The sequence below is a fragment of the Semicossyphus pulcher genome, unplaced genomic scaffold (assembly GCF_022749685.1).
Source record: "Semicossyphus pulcher isolate SPU_LCO1_2020_fin unplaced genomic scaffold, fSemPul1.0.p SCAF_28, whole genome shotgun sequence".
In the NCBI taxonomy this organism is placed as follows: Eukaryota; Metazoa; Chordata; class Actinopteri; order Labriformes; family Labridae; genus Semicossyphus; species Semicossyphus pulcher.
In genome coordinates, this window is record NW_027211702.1 from 2,751,310 (window position 1) to 2,766,290 (window position 14,981).

Here is a 14,981-nt window from a genome sequence, read left to right on the forward strand (position 1 = left end):
TGGTCATTGATGATGCCATGTGACCGGCAAAGGCATTACATTTATGTTCTAATGAGCAAATATGCACTTAGCCACAAAGGCTAAGAACAACAGGAGATTAAAGATCTAAAATGTGGAAGAACTTGAACCAAATGTTTTGTAACACGTCAAAAGATGACAGCTGTGTGGTCGATGTTTACTTCTGCAAAGATTATAAGGGGGGACCATTTCTACTCACCTTTAGGGGAGGGGGGGGATGTTTTCATGACACCATGTGCTGCTTGTGCTGATGAATGAGTAACCTCTGCACGTGTGTGTGTGTGTGTGTGTGTGTGTGTGTGTGTGTATGAAAACACACAGTGCTCACGGTGAGGCAGAGCAGCGGGTGTCAGAACGTGACCTGAGGCCAGACTCACTGCAGCAGATCGTGTTTCCCCTGCGGAGACATGAGTCACATGGAGACACAGAGCAGTGGCAGATAGACTGACAGACAGCAGCCTGGAAATGTCCACTGTATGTTTTCTCCACCAACTCGACTAGTTCCACAACTTATCTGAAAACCTGGCTGAGGCGGACTGATACACAGAGTGAAAAGTCCCAGTGACGTTAATCTCTATATCACCACTTACCATATGGAATGCCTCTTGTCCAATCAGATTACTTGTTGTATAATTGTAGACAACGTAAAGGAGAGTCTAGAAGCAGGGGGCTATTGTAGAAGCAGTCGTTGAAGAGATGCAATCTGGTGAACACTGGTGATTACACACTAACAAAGACACGCTTAAACTTGCATTGACACACAGTACTGGCAGTATAAATTCAAGTGTAAGTTCCAATGGAATCGAAGTAGATGTTAAGCATATGTCTTATTGGCACTTTATTGTCAAGTTTCTTGGAAAGTTAACATAAAAAAAACGATGGACCTTTCAGCCAAGAAAATGTCTTTTGACAGTTGGCTAGAAGTGCTAGAGGAAATGCCGAGTAAAAATAATTATGCACCATCTGCTATGTATTTTAAGTTGTATTAATTTGTGCCATTTGACGTCAAATGTGTACACCTACACAGGTTTTTTTTTTTTAACCTTTAATGAAAGGCTTAATGACACGATGCAAATCTTTAAAATGCATTATGTTTAGGAAAAATTATCTGAGTAAAAAAATCTGGTTCTCTTCTTTCAATACACTTCAAACCTTTACTAAAACTGCCAAATGAGACCTAGAGGCACTGAGCTTTCAATTTAAATTGAATTAGATGAGAAGTTCAAATGACAAGGTCACAAATTCTCTGTTTTATATTTGTGAACATAATTTATTTACATCATACAATTATTTCTGTTTTATTGGAGGATTATGCGCACTGCAGTATATAAATAAAGATGTTTGTACAAACTTGCATAACTAAAGGGTAAAAAACAAAACAAACTGATTAAGCAGCCGGACTGAAAATTATTAATAACCTACAACCACATGTCTCACTAAGTCTCCGCAGCAACACTTAGCCTCATACAACAACTCATACAACAGCCGCCCATGTCCACTCCCACAAAAACACACGCACGCTTGTGTTTGATGCAACACTCCAACACTCCCACTGTTGTGAATTTGTCAGCTCACATTAAAAATTAAGGAAAACATTCAACAGTGAAGTAAAAGATGAAAATATTAGTGGAGCTAAACCCTTCCAAAGGCAAAAATTAATACAAGTTTAGGCTACTAGTCTTACAACAACACAGCATACACACCATTTTTCTGGAAAACAAAAAAGGAAACAAATGTTAGCAAAAAAGACAGTCATGTGACGTGCACTGTCATGTGACTTCAGTGGATGGTTTTTAAAGACAGATAAAGCAGGAACTCCATGTGCCTGCAGTCCAGATCCAGGGCACAGAGCGAGTCACAGCATTCAGACCAGGATCAACAGGACGAAAAGTAGTAAACTGTCAAACTAGGTTGTGATTCTGGTTCTGCACACACAGCAGAGGGGGAAGAATGTGAGCCAGCAAGAAATGGCTAGCAACAAAGTCTCTTCTTCAAAGTCTTTTATCTGAAAGGGGAACCGGTGTGGACGAGTTCCCAGCGGCACAGAGAAGCATTCAGTTTGATAAAAACTTACCGGGACGTTAAATCTGACAATTAAGGAGGGTTAGACTGTGACCACAAAAAGGAAAAAATGATAATATCCATATTGCTACTCAAGCCAGCAGAGAGCAAGCACGGCTGACACAGCGCCATCAGCCAACAGCAGTAACAGTCAGAGTCCAAACAGGCCCGAGTGTCTGAGCTCCTTCCAGGCAGAGTTCAAGCAACCTCAGGCGGGTCACAAAATAAACCTCAACAGCATTTTATCTAAAGGGACAACATTTTTTTTCTTCAGAAATCTCCCTCAGTTACATACACATTTGTTCAATACAACCTTTCAAAGTGTTAAACTTGCACACAAACAAGGAGGAAAGCTGAAAACTAAACTTTCATGCACTGGGGGGAAAGTCCAGAAACAAACAAGGGGGGAAAAGTCCTTCAGGAAGAAGGTCCGGCTCAAGTCCACTTTCACTCCCAGTATTCAAAGTCAAAATGAGAGTCCTCTTCATATTCTCTGGATCTTGTCAGCAACGATCACGGGGTTCTCTTTGCGGATCTTGTCAGCAGCTTCAGCTTTGTAATCGTACGGACAGTTGTGTTTATCGGAGTAACGGTGAATTCCACAGAACAGATTCCCACAGCGGCAGTCAAAACCTGAAATGCCAAAGCAAAGGACAGAGTGAGTCATATCAATAATTAGTGCTCAGTACAGCAAAACATTTCAAATTACATCAGACGATTATGAGTTTTCTAAATATCAGCTACTGCATATTTGTTAGTTAATCGGTTACTAGGATTCTTTTGTTGTCTAAGTGACGAATGGTTGAAACGCCTGCTGAGTGATGTCTCTGGTTAGACCAGATTTTAATGACATTCTCAGAGAAAAAAATGCTGCTAACCAAAGCGTTCATTATCTTTCCACAGAAATTGGTCCAGTTTGAACACACAACACTTTCACTTGTAAATTATTCATATTAAACTACGAGAAGTTGAACTTGAATGACCCATACGAACACGAACAATCCGGTGACATTTTCCCATGAAATTAAATTGTTTATCCGTGTCATTTCTTACCTGTAAGGCCAACCTTTTTGCGGCACATAAAGCAGCGATTCTTCTTGGGTTTGGGGGGCTCTGGGGCTTTGGACTCCTCACTGCCAGCAGTGGAGGGATGGGAGGCTGAGGAAGTGGGCTGAATCAACACTGCAGACACACAGGAAAAGTACTTAAAGACCCCTTCCAGTGAAAATCATATGTTTAACCTTGTAAACATCTTCATGTGCTACAAGACATATCAGGGACAACATCAGCAGTCATCTCCATGGCTGGGCCTGTCTGCTTTTAAACAGCAGTGTACCAAGGACAGGCTGAACAACATGTTTTCAGATTGGCAGGTTTGAGACGTCACAAACTTAAGGAGCCAATTGTTTTCGGCTGTCATTTTATGAAAGGAGAAGCGTAGTACATAGTGGGTGGGGACTATGCAGATTCAGGAATTTTTAATGATGGAGAGGGTGGAGATGCCTTGGGAGGACTTTTACAAGGTTATTAAACGTATTTTGCAGAAAAAACATGTCAGCCAATGTATTATTTCAAGTTATTAGTTCAGTTCAGTTAATAATTGTGTGAATAGACTGTAAATATATTTTGTGAAGTTTGTACATAAAATAACCAAATGGAAAGGTGAGTTTTTATCAGGCCCAAATCATTATTTCACATGTGTTTATACTCCTGAAACCTTCATACAGAGATGCAACTAGCGCAGCTGTTGTCAACTCTTAATCTCTCCTCCTTTCACTGTGCTTGATGTGTGTAAATTTAGATAATTTCATGGTGTATAAAATTATATTGACCTACTATGATGAAGATGTATCTGACAGCAAAAAGTTCAACAGTTCAGGTGCTGTAATTTTGTTTGTGTTACTCAGTGAATATCCTCTGATAAAAAAAGAGGTCCATATTAGGCACCCACCTGGCTCTGTGAGCTCTACATTGCTCCCTGATGCTCCTTTCTCTTCACAGGACAGACTCATCTCAGTCATCTGTTGTGTTACGGAAATGGCCGTTGAAACCCCACTGAGACAAATAAATAGGATAAAATCAATACAAAACTTTTGATAAAAATATATTTCAGGAGAGTAAATTAAGCACACGAACATTTTTCCATAAATCCTTAAATCTTTATCCGCTAAAACACAACTTAATGAGATACTAAAAGAAATATAACTCTTCACGTTGAATGGTATCTGAGTATTGAATTCTCAGCTTTTACAACAACCTAATAGGCTTTTTTGAAGCAGTATAACAAACCTAAGTGCATCCCCTCACCTGAGAGCTTCAGCAGCAGCAGCAGCCTCAGCAGAGGCAGCGGCCTCAGCTGCCACCTCTGCAGCAGCGACTGCAGCAGCTGCAGCATTATTCAAAGTGGCCTCTAACCTCTGGATGGCAGATGCTTCAGCTGTGGAGCCGCTGCTGCCTGAGGGAGAAAGTTTCACCGCATGTTACAGTCAGACACAGAGGCTGGGAGTTTTGTTCTATGCTCACATGGAAACAAAGAAAAAACAGAGAGACACAGCAGGACTTACCCACAGGACTCAAAGTGCTGACTCCTCCATTGTTCTGTCTTGACAGGTGCTCCTTGTGGCACACAGAGCACATACCATTAGTCCTAGGGTTGCCATAGAAACCACAGCCAGTGGGACAGAGCATAGGAACCGGGCTCTGATTGGTCTCCTGGGCCATGGCGATGTCTGCCACCTGCTGTGCTGACCTGGAGACACAAACAAAAGACACACGCCAGTGTGATGAGTTGTGTTGTGTGGTTGCGGCAAACATACGGAGATAAAAAATAATGCAAAAACAATAAATAGAGCCCCAGAAATAATTATTTGTAAGTGGAGTCATTCACAAAGCACTGCACTTAGTCAAATCATCCCTAAAAAAATTCTCAAATTATCTGAATGCAAGTTTTCTCATTTGAGCATTTTCTCCTTTTATAGAACTGTAACCATGGGATTCTGATCTTTTCAGAATAAAACCACCATGTATTATAAAATACATAGAAATAGAAATGTTAATTGTGTTCTGAGATTAGATATCTCATGTGGAGTTTATGGTATTGTGATGGCATGTTTTAAGTAAACTGTGCTGTATAACAGCAAAGAGTCACACCAACTGTATATTAATACTGAGCTACTGTATCAAGATATGAAGCTGTTTGATTTTGTCATTTTCTGCCTGGTAACTTGCATCTTCATTGCAATATAAACATGTACAACAAACGCATAACAAAAGACTTCCTGAAACACAATGAATAATAAACTTTTGGATGAGGTTTTCACATTTAAAAAAATTTGATAAAAATGCAATACTAGCTAGCAAGATGCTAAGGAAGTATGGAAGGGTGAGAAAAAAAAGACGTGGTTTAACAAAGACCTCAGCAGATGTGGTGAAAAAGAACAGCACTTCTATTGGGGGTTATTTTGGATTCGGGTACGGTGACATTTCAAACTCAGTGAATAAACTAGCGCGATACTTGGATGATGAGTTTAAATGTTGGCCCTATACTTCTCCAAATCTGTTTTTGGCCCAAAAAGGCCAGCAGGGCAAAACAGGTCAAAAACCAGAACCTTTAGTGAATATTTACATAATTACTGCTTTTTCTAAGTCAGAACACAGAGTGTACTTTTCTCAAGCAAACATGAACTGGCATCAGCCATATAACACCATTAAAGGAAGTTGTGGGGATATCACAAGAGGGGAAGCCTGTTTAAAAAGAATTTATAAAACTACCAAAAAGGGAAGCGTTAACATCACCAAGTTCAGGTTCTGGTGAATTGCACGAGAGGCTTCCTCCTCCACACATCAATACACCACTGATATCAGCACCTTCACGTGTGTGTGCCTGCAGACTGCAGTGCTCCATGCAGCTCCAGGCTCACATGGACATGTGTATGGTGGCTTTCCTCCGTCACAGGAGTGCAATGTGACACTGTGATCCCAATGGCGCGCGCACACACAAACACTCACACACTCATGAGTTACCTCAATACAGTAAGGCTGTGATCACGTCTATTTATAGACAACCTCTAGAGTCCTGCACACAGGGCTGGTATCATGCCAGAAGTTGTATCCCAGTCAGAGTAGGTTTCCCCATCAAAGATAACGTCAGCTTTCTAACCCAAGGGAGGAAACATTTTGACTGTGATGGATTGGGCCCGGGGCGTTTACAATCATATTCTGACATGGCTACAAAACTCAGCACAACACCTGTGGATCATGTAAAGAATTGGGCACGTTTTTCACCGAGACAAAAACCATGATCACTCACTGAGCCCGATATGTGGTGCTTCCTGGACTTTGCCTAGGTCAGGGTTGCATCCTGGCCAATATCACATAGAGGCTTAAAATCACAATCACCAGTTTTATAGGTTCAATGGAGGAAATTTAAGCTATCTGTATAATTTATTTCGGCTTCAATCCTCGGTCGCTTCCTGACAAACACCGGGCCACATCAGTGTCACTTCTATAAATCCACTGAGTCATGCTAGCAAGCTAACGGCTGCTGCTAACATCTTTCTCCCAAAAACTATGTCACACTGGACCTTTAAGCATTGACAGTTTACCAACCGGGTCGAGTTTTAAAATGTTCTAGTTAAAAGACACACAAACAAAGCGACTTTCAACACTATTTAATTAAGCTCTATTCCTCGTCTGCTAACGATATTTAGCCATTATAACCGTGTGAGAAGATTCTCGTGATCTCGCTAATGTTAGCATGCTAAAGGCTAACTCACAGAGATCTGAGAGCTAGCACTGTTGTTGCCTTTGCTTTGTCTGTTCTTTGTTTTGTTCACTCCACAGAAGAACTTGGTTTATGACATTCACTTTTAATAAAGTTTATTTGTGATTTAAATCGAGGGTAATAAGAGCTGGAGGCAAAACGGTTTGGTTGACATCTAACATATTCGTAAAACCTTGATATAGCCAACAACATATTCACTGGAGCAAGTTTGCAGATGCTAGTGGTGCTAACAGATTAACGTGAGCCGAGTTTAATACAGGGTTTTGATGTTGAAAAAAGCAAACAAGCATAGGCTGTTAAGTAGGAAACGTTGTTTTTATTTTTATAACATTGCGAAAGTTGTATTTACTTAATAGCAACCTAGCTATGGATGACGGAAAGTTTACATCGGCACGTGTTAAAACGGAACTTTCCTTAAGATTTAATTCTCACTGGGTAATAAGTCGACTCCATATTAACATCGATGCTAACAACTTTCAGACTTTAAGATAGCTTTTGTTATTGTTTCACGGTAGTAGTTCAGAAACTTCGCAGACAATAACGTATGCTAGCTCGCTTTGGTTGGTTAACTTACCTTCTGTGCCAAAGAAACGGAGACTTTCTTGATAGAGGGGATAAATATGTATTTGGGGGGGCTAACTATCTAGGGCCGTCTAGGTATATCGTTGTTGTTTGTGCCTTTCTTTTCAGTCTTCTTCAGCAAATATACTCCTCTCCGCCTGGGAGTACCTTCGGCCAATTTCGCTGACGTCCTCTGTCGCTGATTCGTGGTGGCATCTGTTTTGCTTTACGTGGTGCGTTAGCGTGCTCTCTTTTCCGGTGGACGTCACGGAAATTGTGACCCTGTGATTGGAAGGCATGTGTGTGGTTGGAGTACAGCCACAAAAGAGTTCAGACTATTAAAGAACAGTACACCTACTTCTTCCACCGAGTAAACAGACATTGACGTTGACCCTGTTAGTGCTCTAGTTAAAACCATTGTACATCTAATCAGGAAGAAAGGGGAAAACAATTACAAGATATGTTGGCTTTAAATGCTTCATTCCCGCGTCAAAGTGCCCATTTTGACAGTATAGAACAAAATACAGTTTGTTTACAACAGAAGGCTGGGGTTTTTTTGGGGGGGGGGGGGGGGGTGCCCTGGTTATAAAGAAGGGATGTCATTTCCATATCTGGGTAATTATAACAGACTACTTTCAGGCCGCAACACAAGATGAAAATTCTTCTTGGTGAGAGCCGATGGCCTCCCTCTTTTTCGTTTGCTGTTAAAACTGATTACTTGTATTCAAACTTTAAAATCATATATTTAAACAGCACTTACACTCTGCAGTTGCTTCATAGATAAGATATGATAAGATAGACCTTATTGATTCCCCCATTGGGGGAAATTCACTTATTACAACAGCTCATAGTAAAGGACGGAAAACCAGTGAAGGATAAAAAAAAATGCAAGACAAAAATACAATAAAATACAATAATTGATAATAAATATATACACAATGTACACCTTTAAAAATTTAGATGAAATAACAGAAAGACAGTGTTCAGTAACATTGTATGGGATATAGAAATTTTATAAGGCCATTGTTGCTTCATCTATTTTCACCAACACATTTAAAATAAAAAATTAGAAAACTCTGGACACTGTGTGTATATGTGTGTGTTTGATGTCAAAGGAGGGGTAAGTACTAGTAATTGAAAAAGTAAAGAGGTGTGCGAACTGATAATTGCTGGTCACTTTGATTTATCCCTTTAAAATAGATGTTTTAAATGTGTTTTAAACATCCTGCATGCTAATTCCGCATTTTAAATTAGGTTGCTTTGAAAAAAAAACACGTAATCAACTAGCATTTTTTTTAAAGATAACCTGCTACAATTTTTGTTTTATTTTGTAAATGTGCCCATTATTTTGTCAATTTCTGTAAGATGGACGACGTTATGATTTAGTTTGGTTATTGTTAGCAAGCAGGACGCAACAGGAAGAGGAAGTGACGAAAATCCCAGTCACGTGACCACCGGTTGTCCTGGGGATGCATTTGAAACAGATGCGCTCGACCAATCAGATACTCGGAGCATTCGGGACACAGCGAATCAGCGTGTAGCCAGCGAGGATTTAAACCAAGACACACAAGCTAAAAACTGCACCGCATCATTCTCCATTACGATTCCCCATCTTTTTGTTGAAGCAACGCACATTACGAAATGGCTCTCCGAGTGACCAGAGTAAGTGATTAAGTTTTTTTTTTTATTGTCTTGTTCCTTATAACTATATAAACTCTTAGAATTAATATGTTAATGTGGTTTTATTTTTTATTACTACCTGCTAATTTAAATGCCCTCGTGCTTAGCTGGAGTTCTCTCTCGTGCAACCGTTCCATAAAAGGAATTCCGCTGTTATGCCTCAGCAACAGTTCTAATGTACTTATAATGGCCAATGTACCTTACCACTAGATGTTTTTGCCTTTCTGCAGAACCGCTTGGCTTCTACCAGGACTGACATCGGTGGAAAGGCCTGCTCGGTGACCGGGCCTGCAATGAAGCCTAGAGCTGCACTGGGCGAAATCGGAAACATCGCAGTTAACAAAGAAGTGCAGAAAAAGGTAAGAGAAAAAAAATCACTCTTATTTAGAGGCTTTTCAGCCTCGTACAATGTTTTAAGTATTACTCATTGTTTGTAGTGGAAAATACCCGTCTCAAAAGTGAAATTATGTACACGCCAAGTGACTAGCAGCTGTAACTTACTCATTGAAAGCCTGTAGCATTTAGCTTAATTTTACCAATGCGCTATATAATGTGCTTGCAGTTTCTGTATCTACTGATATATTCCCATCCAATTTTAGTCTTAACATTTGATATGGCAAAATGCTCTTTTCATGGAAGAGGTTGGTTATTTGCCCTAATATGCAAAAGGGGAACCAGAACATCTTCTAGCTTGAAAAATTACTGGTAAAAATCATGAATTCTGATATTTTATTTTTTTTATCTTTAACATCACTAATCCATCCCTTCATCTTAGGCTGTCAAGACAGAGGCCACAAAGATCAAAGTCACCACCAAAGTTGAAAAAGCAGTTGCTCAAGCACCAAAACCTAAAAATGTTGTTCCTGTTAAACCTGAGCCGGAGGTGCAGGTGAGTAATCTGCAAGAGATGATTGCTATCTTGCCGTATGATACAATGCCTGCTGGTTGGGTGTGGCACTTCTGTTAACTTGGATTTTGATTTCCAGCCTGAGCCAGCATCCCCCACTCCAATGGAGACATCAGGCTGTGAGCCCGCTGACCTGTGTCAAGCATTTTCAGATGTCATCCTTCACACCGCAATCCGCGATGTGGATGCAGATGATTACGACAACCCCATGCTCTGCAGCGAATATGTGAAGGATATCTACAAGTACCTCCGACAGCTTGAGGTAGATTATTCGCTTTTCTTTGGCTAAAACTACCAAATATTCCTTCTCTTTGGTTTGAACAAAGTTTCCTGTCTGCCTAGGTGGAGCAGAACGTCAAAGCCACTTTCCTGCAGGGTCAGGAGGTGACTGGTAACATGCGAGCCATTCTCGTCGACTGGCTGGTGCAAGTGAACCTCAAGTTCCGCCTGCTGCAGGAGACAATGTACATGACTGTGGGAATCATTGACCGCTTTCTTCAGGTAAGTGACTAAATTTAACATAGTTTGATCTGCTTGGGTTATCATATCTTGCGAAGTGCCCTAATCTACATTCGACTGCACCTGACAGGACCACCCAGTCCCCAAGAAGCAGCTGCAGCTGGTTGGCGTCACTGCCATGTTCCTTGCTTCCAAATACGAGGAGATGTATCCCCCAGAGATCTCAGACTTCGCCTATGTGACAGACAGAGCCTACACTACAGCCCAGATCAGAGACATGGAGATGACAATCCTTCGGGTGCTCAAGTTCAAGCTAGGCCGCCCTCTTCCCCTGACCTTCCTCAGAAGGGCTTCAAAGATTTATGAGGTTTGTACCAAAAACTTGACTCACTGACAACTTAGTAGCTGCAAGAAGATGGAACCAATTGGCATACTAACTTCTCTTAATTGTTTAACAGGTAACTGCTGAGCAACACACCCTGGCAAAATACCTCCTGGAGCTCACCATGGTGGATTATGAGATGGTTCACTTCCCACCATCCATGGTGGCAAGTGCTGCTTTGGCTCTCACCCTTAAGATCCTAGATGCTGGTGAATGGGTGAGTCTGCCTTCTGGACACTAGTGCTTCAATAATCTCCCCTTTTCCAAGCTTAAGTTTGACCTTGGCATGATATGTAGCTGTGAACATGTTATGTTCTATCAAAAGCTTTATTTTTGAATAGTGTGTATATAATAGACTCGACTAGGCTACAGCGCATCAGACCTTAAGCATTTCTGCCGAGCTTCCTCTTGGAATACACCATGACCGCATATAGCCACAAGCAAACATCAGCCTCAAGTTTTGGCCATAACTTTCTCTAGTTGCATAGCTGTGTTAGTATAAAGCAGGGGTCTCCCCTGCTCCTGGAAAGCTACCTTCCTGCAGGTTTTGGGTTTCTCCGTACTCTAAGACACCTGATTGGGATGTTTTGCTCTATCTATCCCCTGAGACACTTCAGTTGGTTGATAACGAGCAGATCGTTCAAATCAGGTGTTATAGAGTACGAGAAACTAAACATGCAGGAAGGTAGCGCTCCAGGAGAAGGGATGGAGACCCCTGCTATAAAGAATCCTCAAACATGACCTGTTGAATTCTCTCCTCAGGATGTGACACTGCAGCACTACATGGACTACACGGCAGAGAGTTTGATTCCTGTGATGGCACACATTGCCAAGAATGTTGTGAAGGTGAACGACGGGCTGACCAAACACATGGTACGTTTTTCAGATCTGTAGATTTGGTTATAAAGCACAATTGTGAATCTTTACTTGGATGGTCAATTTCACTGCCTAGTTTTGGATATACTCCTAACAGACTTTCTGTTTCCTTGCAGGCTATTAAAGGAAAGTATTCGACTTCAAAGCAGATGCGGATCGCCAACATCTCACAGCTCAAGTCTTCGTTGGTGAAGGATCTTGCAAAGCAAATCACCCAGTGAGATTGTTTTTTTAGCACCATGTGCTGATTTGTATAGTTGTAACTTAAACTTTTAAACGTGACCGTGGGATCAGCAGACTGAGGAACGAGTCGGTGGTTTGCATGTTTAACCAACTGAACTGTTTATTTACTGACGATATTCAAAACATGCTACAAGTTTTAATATAATCTGAAAAAGGCCCTTGGACCTTGTGTCCACTCAACATGGCAGTTGAGGCTTAAATGACTTGCTCTTCAGTGACTTGAACATGTCACCTTTTTTGTTTTAGTTGGCAGAGATTCAGTCAGCTACTTTACTACTATAATGCAACAACTTGACTTGTACAACATCAATAATTAATGCACTACTTGATATAAGCCAGCCGACATCTTGTTGGATATTCTTGAATATTTCACACAAACTTGACTGACATCACTGACAACTAGAACCCCCTATAACCTTTAAGATTTTGCAAGTTAATTCTAAAGCTTAGTTTAACTGCTGCAAGGTGCCTGCCATCTTAAACCTGTAGCATGCTTTAAAATAGTCAGTAATGTGAAGGGTCCATTGCTAAAGTGTGGCCCTACTTTTTCTTTTAAATTGCATATTTTTTCTTAATGTGTGTATGGCAATGACTGTGTAAAATGTACAGGAATACTTTTAAATGATTTTACTTTCTTAAATGTCTTGTTTTTAAAGCCTTTATTAAATGGTCCAGACCAGATATCTGCTCCCTTGTTGTATTTTGATCTCCACTAGAGGCCGCTCTAAGACTAGGTTTTAAGTTGCTTGCTTCTGCACTTCAATGTGTTTGTGAAGCAAATGTGCTGTTTACAAGCTCCTTGGATGGCCCAATCTCCCAAGTTTGAAACCCCAGCTTGAGTTCCTTAACAATAATGTGGAAACATACAAAGTTACAAGGATGAATATTTCTGCAGAGCTTAGAACTTTTTGGCCATTTTAGTATTTGATTTTGTTGCTGCACTAGTACTTAATACAATGAAAATATTAACCTGACATATTTGGCCTAATGGTAATACATTTTAAAATCTCCTTCAATTGATGTAGGAACAACATGTCTGCCTGTTCTGAGTAATGTCAACCCTACAAGTGTTGCATCAAAGTAGTTGTAACTTAGGAGTGCATTGAAGTGAATCTTCCCAATCAGAAAATTTGAGTGCGCAGTAAGTGGTATTGTTGTTTTTTGTTCTATCTGGCAAATGAGTACCTGATATTTAGTTATTTGTACTGCTCTTCAGGCTCAGCTAATGTGCTTAAAAAAAGCTAACTTAACTGTCTTACTACCCTTTAGAAACAAACATGCCATCCGTTACCCAAAAGAGAAATCTAGAGCTTCAGCCTGTTAGCTTTGCAACGTTGAAACAAAATAGGTAGACTAATATTAATGCCAATCAGTAGTCTCACAATTCTAACCTCACTGTCCGACATGTTATGCACCAAAGTGTCAGAATATTTAATTTCAAGTAGGTTTTAAACATTAGGCATTTGTTTTGGTCCATAAACAATCTTTATCTCTTGGTTGGGTAAATTATCTTGTTGCAACAGGTAAAGTCCATGGTACAAAAAACTGCAACAATATCAATGATAAGAATGAAGATGTAATTCCAAATAAAATTTGGTCAAGATTTGGATGGAAATCTGCACACAATTGTGCAGGTAATTTTTAATACACACATTTTGCTATTTTTAGATTAAATTGAGTGTCACAGTATGAAAACACGGAAAATAATTGCACTGAATTTAATACGTATGCGCATACTTCTACATACAGTATATACACATAGTGCATATAGGTGAGTGAGGGGGGATACTGACAGAGAGAAATGAGATTGCATAGTTGTTGCAGATGGGATGAATGACCTGTAGTAGCGCTCCTTCTTGCAGGGTGGGTGTAGCAGTCTGCTGCTAAAGGAGCTGCTTAAGAAATTAAATTGAACACACTCACTCCCACTGTCAAACTTGCAACATACAATAAACTTTAAATGAGATCACTACTCATCCATCTATGTTAGCTAGACAGAAATACGCGTGCGCAGATCCATCTCTAGGCTCAGAAAGTTTTGAAAGAATTGCAATAGGTGTTCAGATTACTTCTTGTCTGCTTTACATGGTTTGTCCACAAGAGGGCACTGACAAGTTTAACCAAAAACTGCCTCGGTCACTTCATATCTCTGATACAGATGTGTTTAGAAAAACTGACAAATACATACAATTCTCTAAAATCAGTATCAGATTGATAAATTGAATATCCAGGGGGCTCTGCTATCCAGAGTTACATCAGACACTGAAACATTATAGGAAAAGCACAGGTGTTCCTAATAAAATTAATGATAGCTGTGGTCTGTAGTGTTCCAGTAAGCACAATACCAGGACCAGGAAACTGACACAGCTAAATGGAATTCAGCCATCACTCACACCTGTCCTTTTCCCACTGTCGTAAGTCAAAATGTCAACGACCAAGTAGGAAGGTTTTTCAAGCACCTTGAATCTTCTTTTCAGGTATTAAACACACTTGTTATTTAATTTCCAGATAATTTCCTGTATCGGGAAGTGTGTGTGATCCTTTGTTAACCCCTTCAAATGAATGTTTTTTCTCTGTCAAGGTGATAATCTTAAGGACTTGTAAGACATGAAGTCTCATGTAAGCTGCAGATGCAAACGCTCCTCACATCTCCAGTTACATCACATCAAGCCATAAGTATTTAAGACTAATGGACAGAGGGCAGAGTGGGAGCTCTTATCACTTTAACCCTTTCACGGCTCAGACCCCGGGGGAACCAGTGCCCCCTTCTCCATCCTCCCATCCCCAGGGGCACGCCAGGAGAGCTTTCCTGTTTGAGACCACCTGCCATCTGCATGACGTGACTCATTGTGTACATCACCAGGATCATAAGGCCATCACTCCTGAAGGCCTTCTGGAGAACAGCTTGACTACATCTGTTGCTGTTATGGGCCCAGACCAGAGATCATCTGCTGCTGAAAGGAAAACATTATTTGGCACCTTGGGAGTTTGAGTTTATTGTAACTCGTACG

General features: G+C 40.5%; 2 protein-coding genes across 2 annotated transcripts; one reads left to right on the forward strand and one right to left on the reverse strand.

Moving 5' to 3' along the window:
- Positions 1–938: 938 nt before the first annotated feature.
- Positions 939–7,627, reverse strand: LOC138605094 (AN1-type zinc finger protein 5-like). Its single transcript, XM_069677182.1, has 6 exons — positions 7,437–7,627; positions 4,644–4,828; positions 4,387–4,534; positions 4,031–4,134; positions 3,133–3,261; positions 939–2,712 (listed from the first exon to the last, which is right to left on the reverse strand). Exons 2-6 carry the CDS (start codon positions 4,798–4,800, stop codon positions 2,564–2,566), a joined length of 687 nt encoding a protein of 228 aa, XP_069533283.1. The 5' UTR covers positions 4,801–4,828; positions 7,437–7,627; the 3' UTR covers positions 939–2,563.
- A 1,382-nt stretch (positions 7,628–9,009) lies between these two features.
- ccnb1 (cyclin B1) lies at positions 9,010–12,639 on the forward strand. Its single transcript, XM_069677196.1, has 9 exons — positions 9,010–9,085; positions 9,334–9,462; positions 9,879–9,992; positions 10,090–10,272; positions 10,353–10,511; positions 10,600–10,836; positions 10,928–11,068; positions 11,614–11,724; positions 11,844–12,639. Exons 1-9 carry the CDS (start codon positions 9,065–9,067, stop codon positions 11,946–11,948), a joined length of 1,200 nt encoding a protein of 399 aa, XP_069533297.1. The 5' UTR covers positions 9,010–9,064; the 3' UTR covers positions 11,949–12,639.
- Positions 12,640–14,981: the final 2,342 nt, after the last annotated feature.

Excerpts from the sequence above, each read along its gene's own strand:
- ccnb1 (XM_069677196.1), top strand. The coding sequence starts at position 9,065 with ATGGCTCTCCGAGTGACCAGA. Across the intron at positions 9,463-9,878 it reads ACAAAGAAGTGCAGAAAAAG|GCTGTCAAGACAGAGGCCAC; the intron begins GTAAGAGAAAAA and ends CCTTCATCTTAG. Across the intron at positions 11,069-11,613 it reads TCCTAGATGCTGGTGAATGG|GATGTGACACTGCAGCACTA; the intron begins GTGAGTCTGCCT and ends TTCTCTCCTCAG.
- LOC138605094 (XM_069677182.1), bottom strand. The coding sequence starts at position 4,800 with ATGGCCCAGGAGACCAATCAGAGCCCGGTTCCTATGCTCTGTCCCACT. Across the intron at positions 4,535-4,643 it reads CAGCACTTTGAGTCCTGTGG|GCAGCAGCGGCTCCACAGCT; the intron begins GTAAGTCCTGCT and ends TTTCTCCCTCAG. Across the intron at positions 3,262-4,030 it reads TGTAGAGCTCACAGAGCCAG|TGTTGATTCAGCCCACTTCC; the intron begins GTGGGTGCCTAA and ends GTGTGTCTGCAG.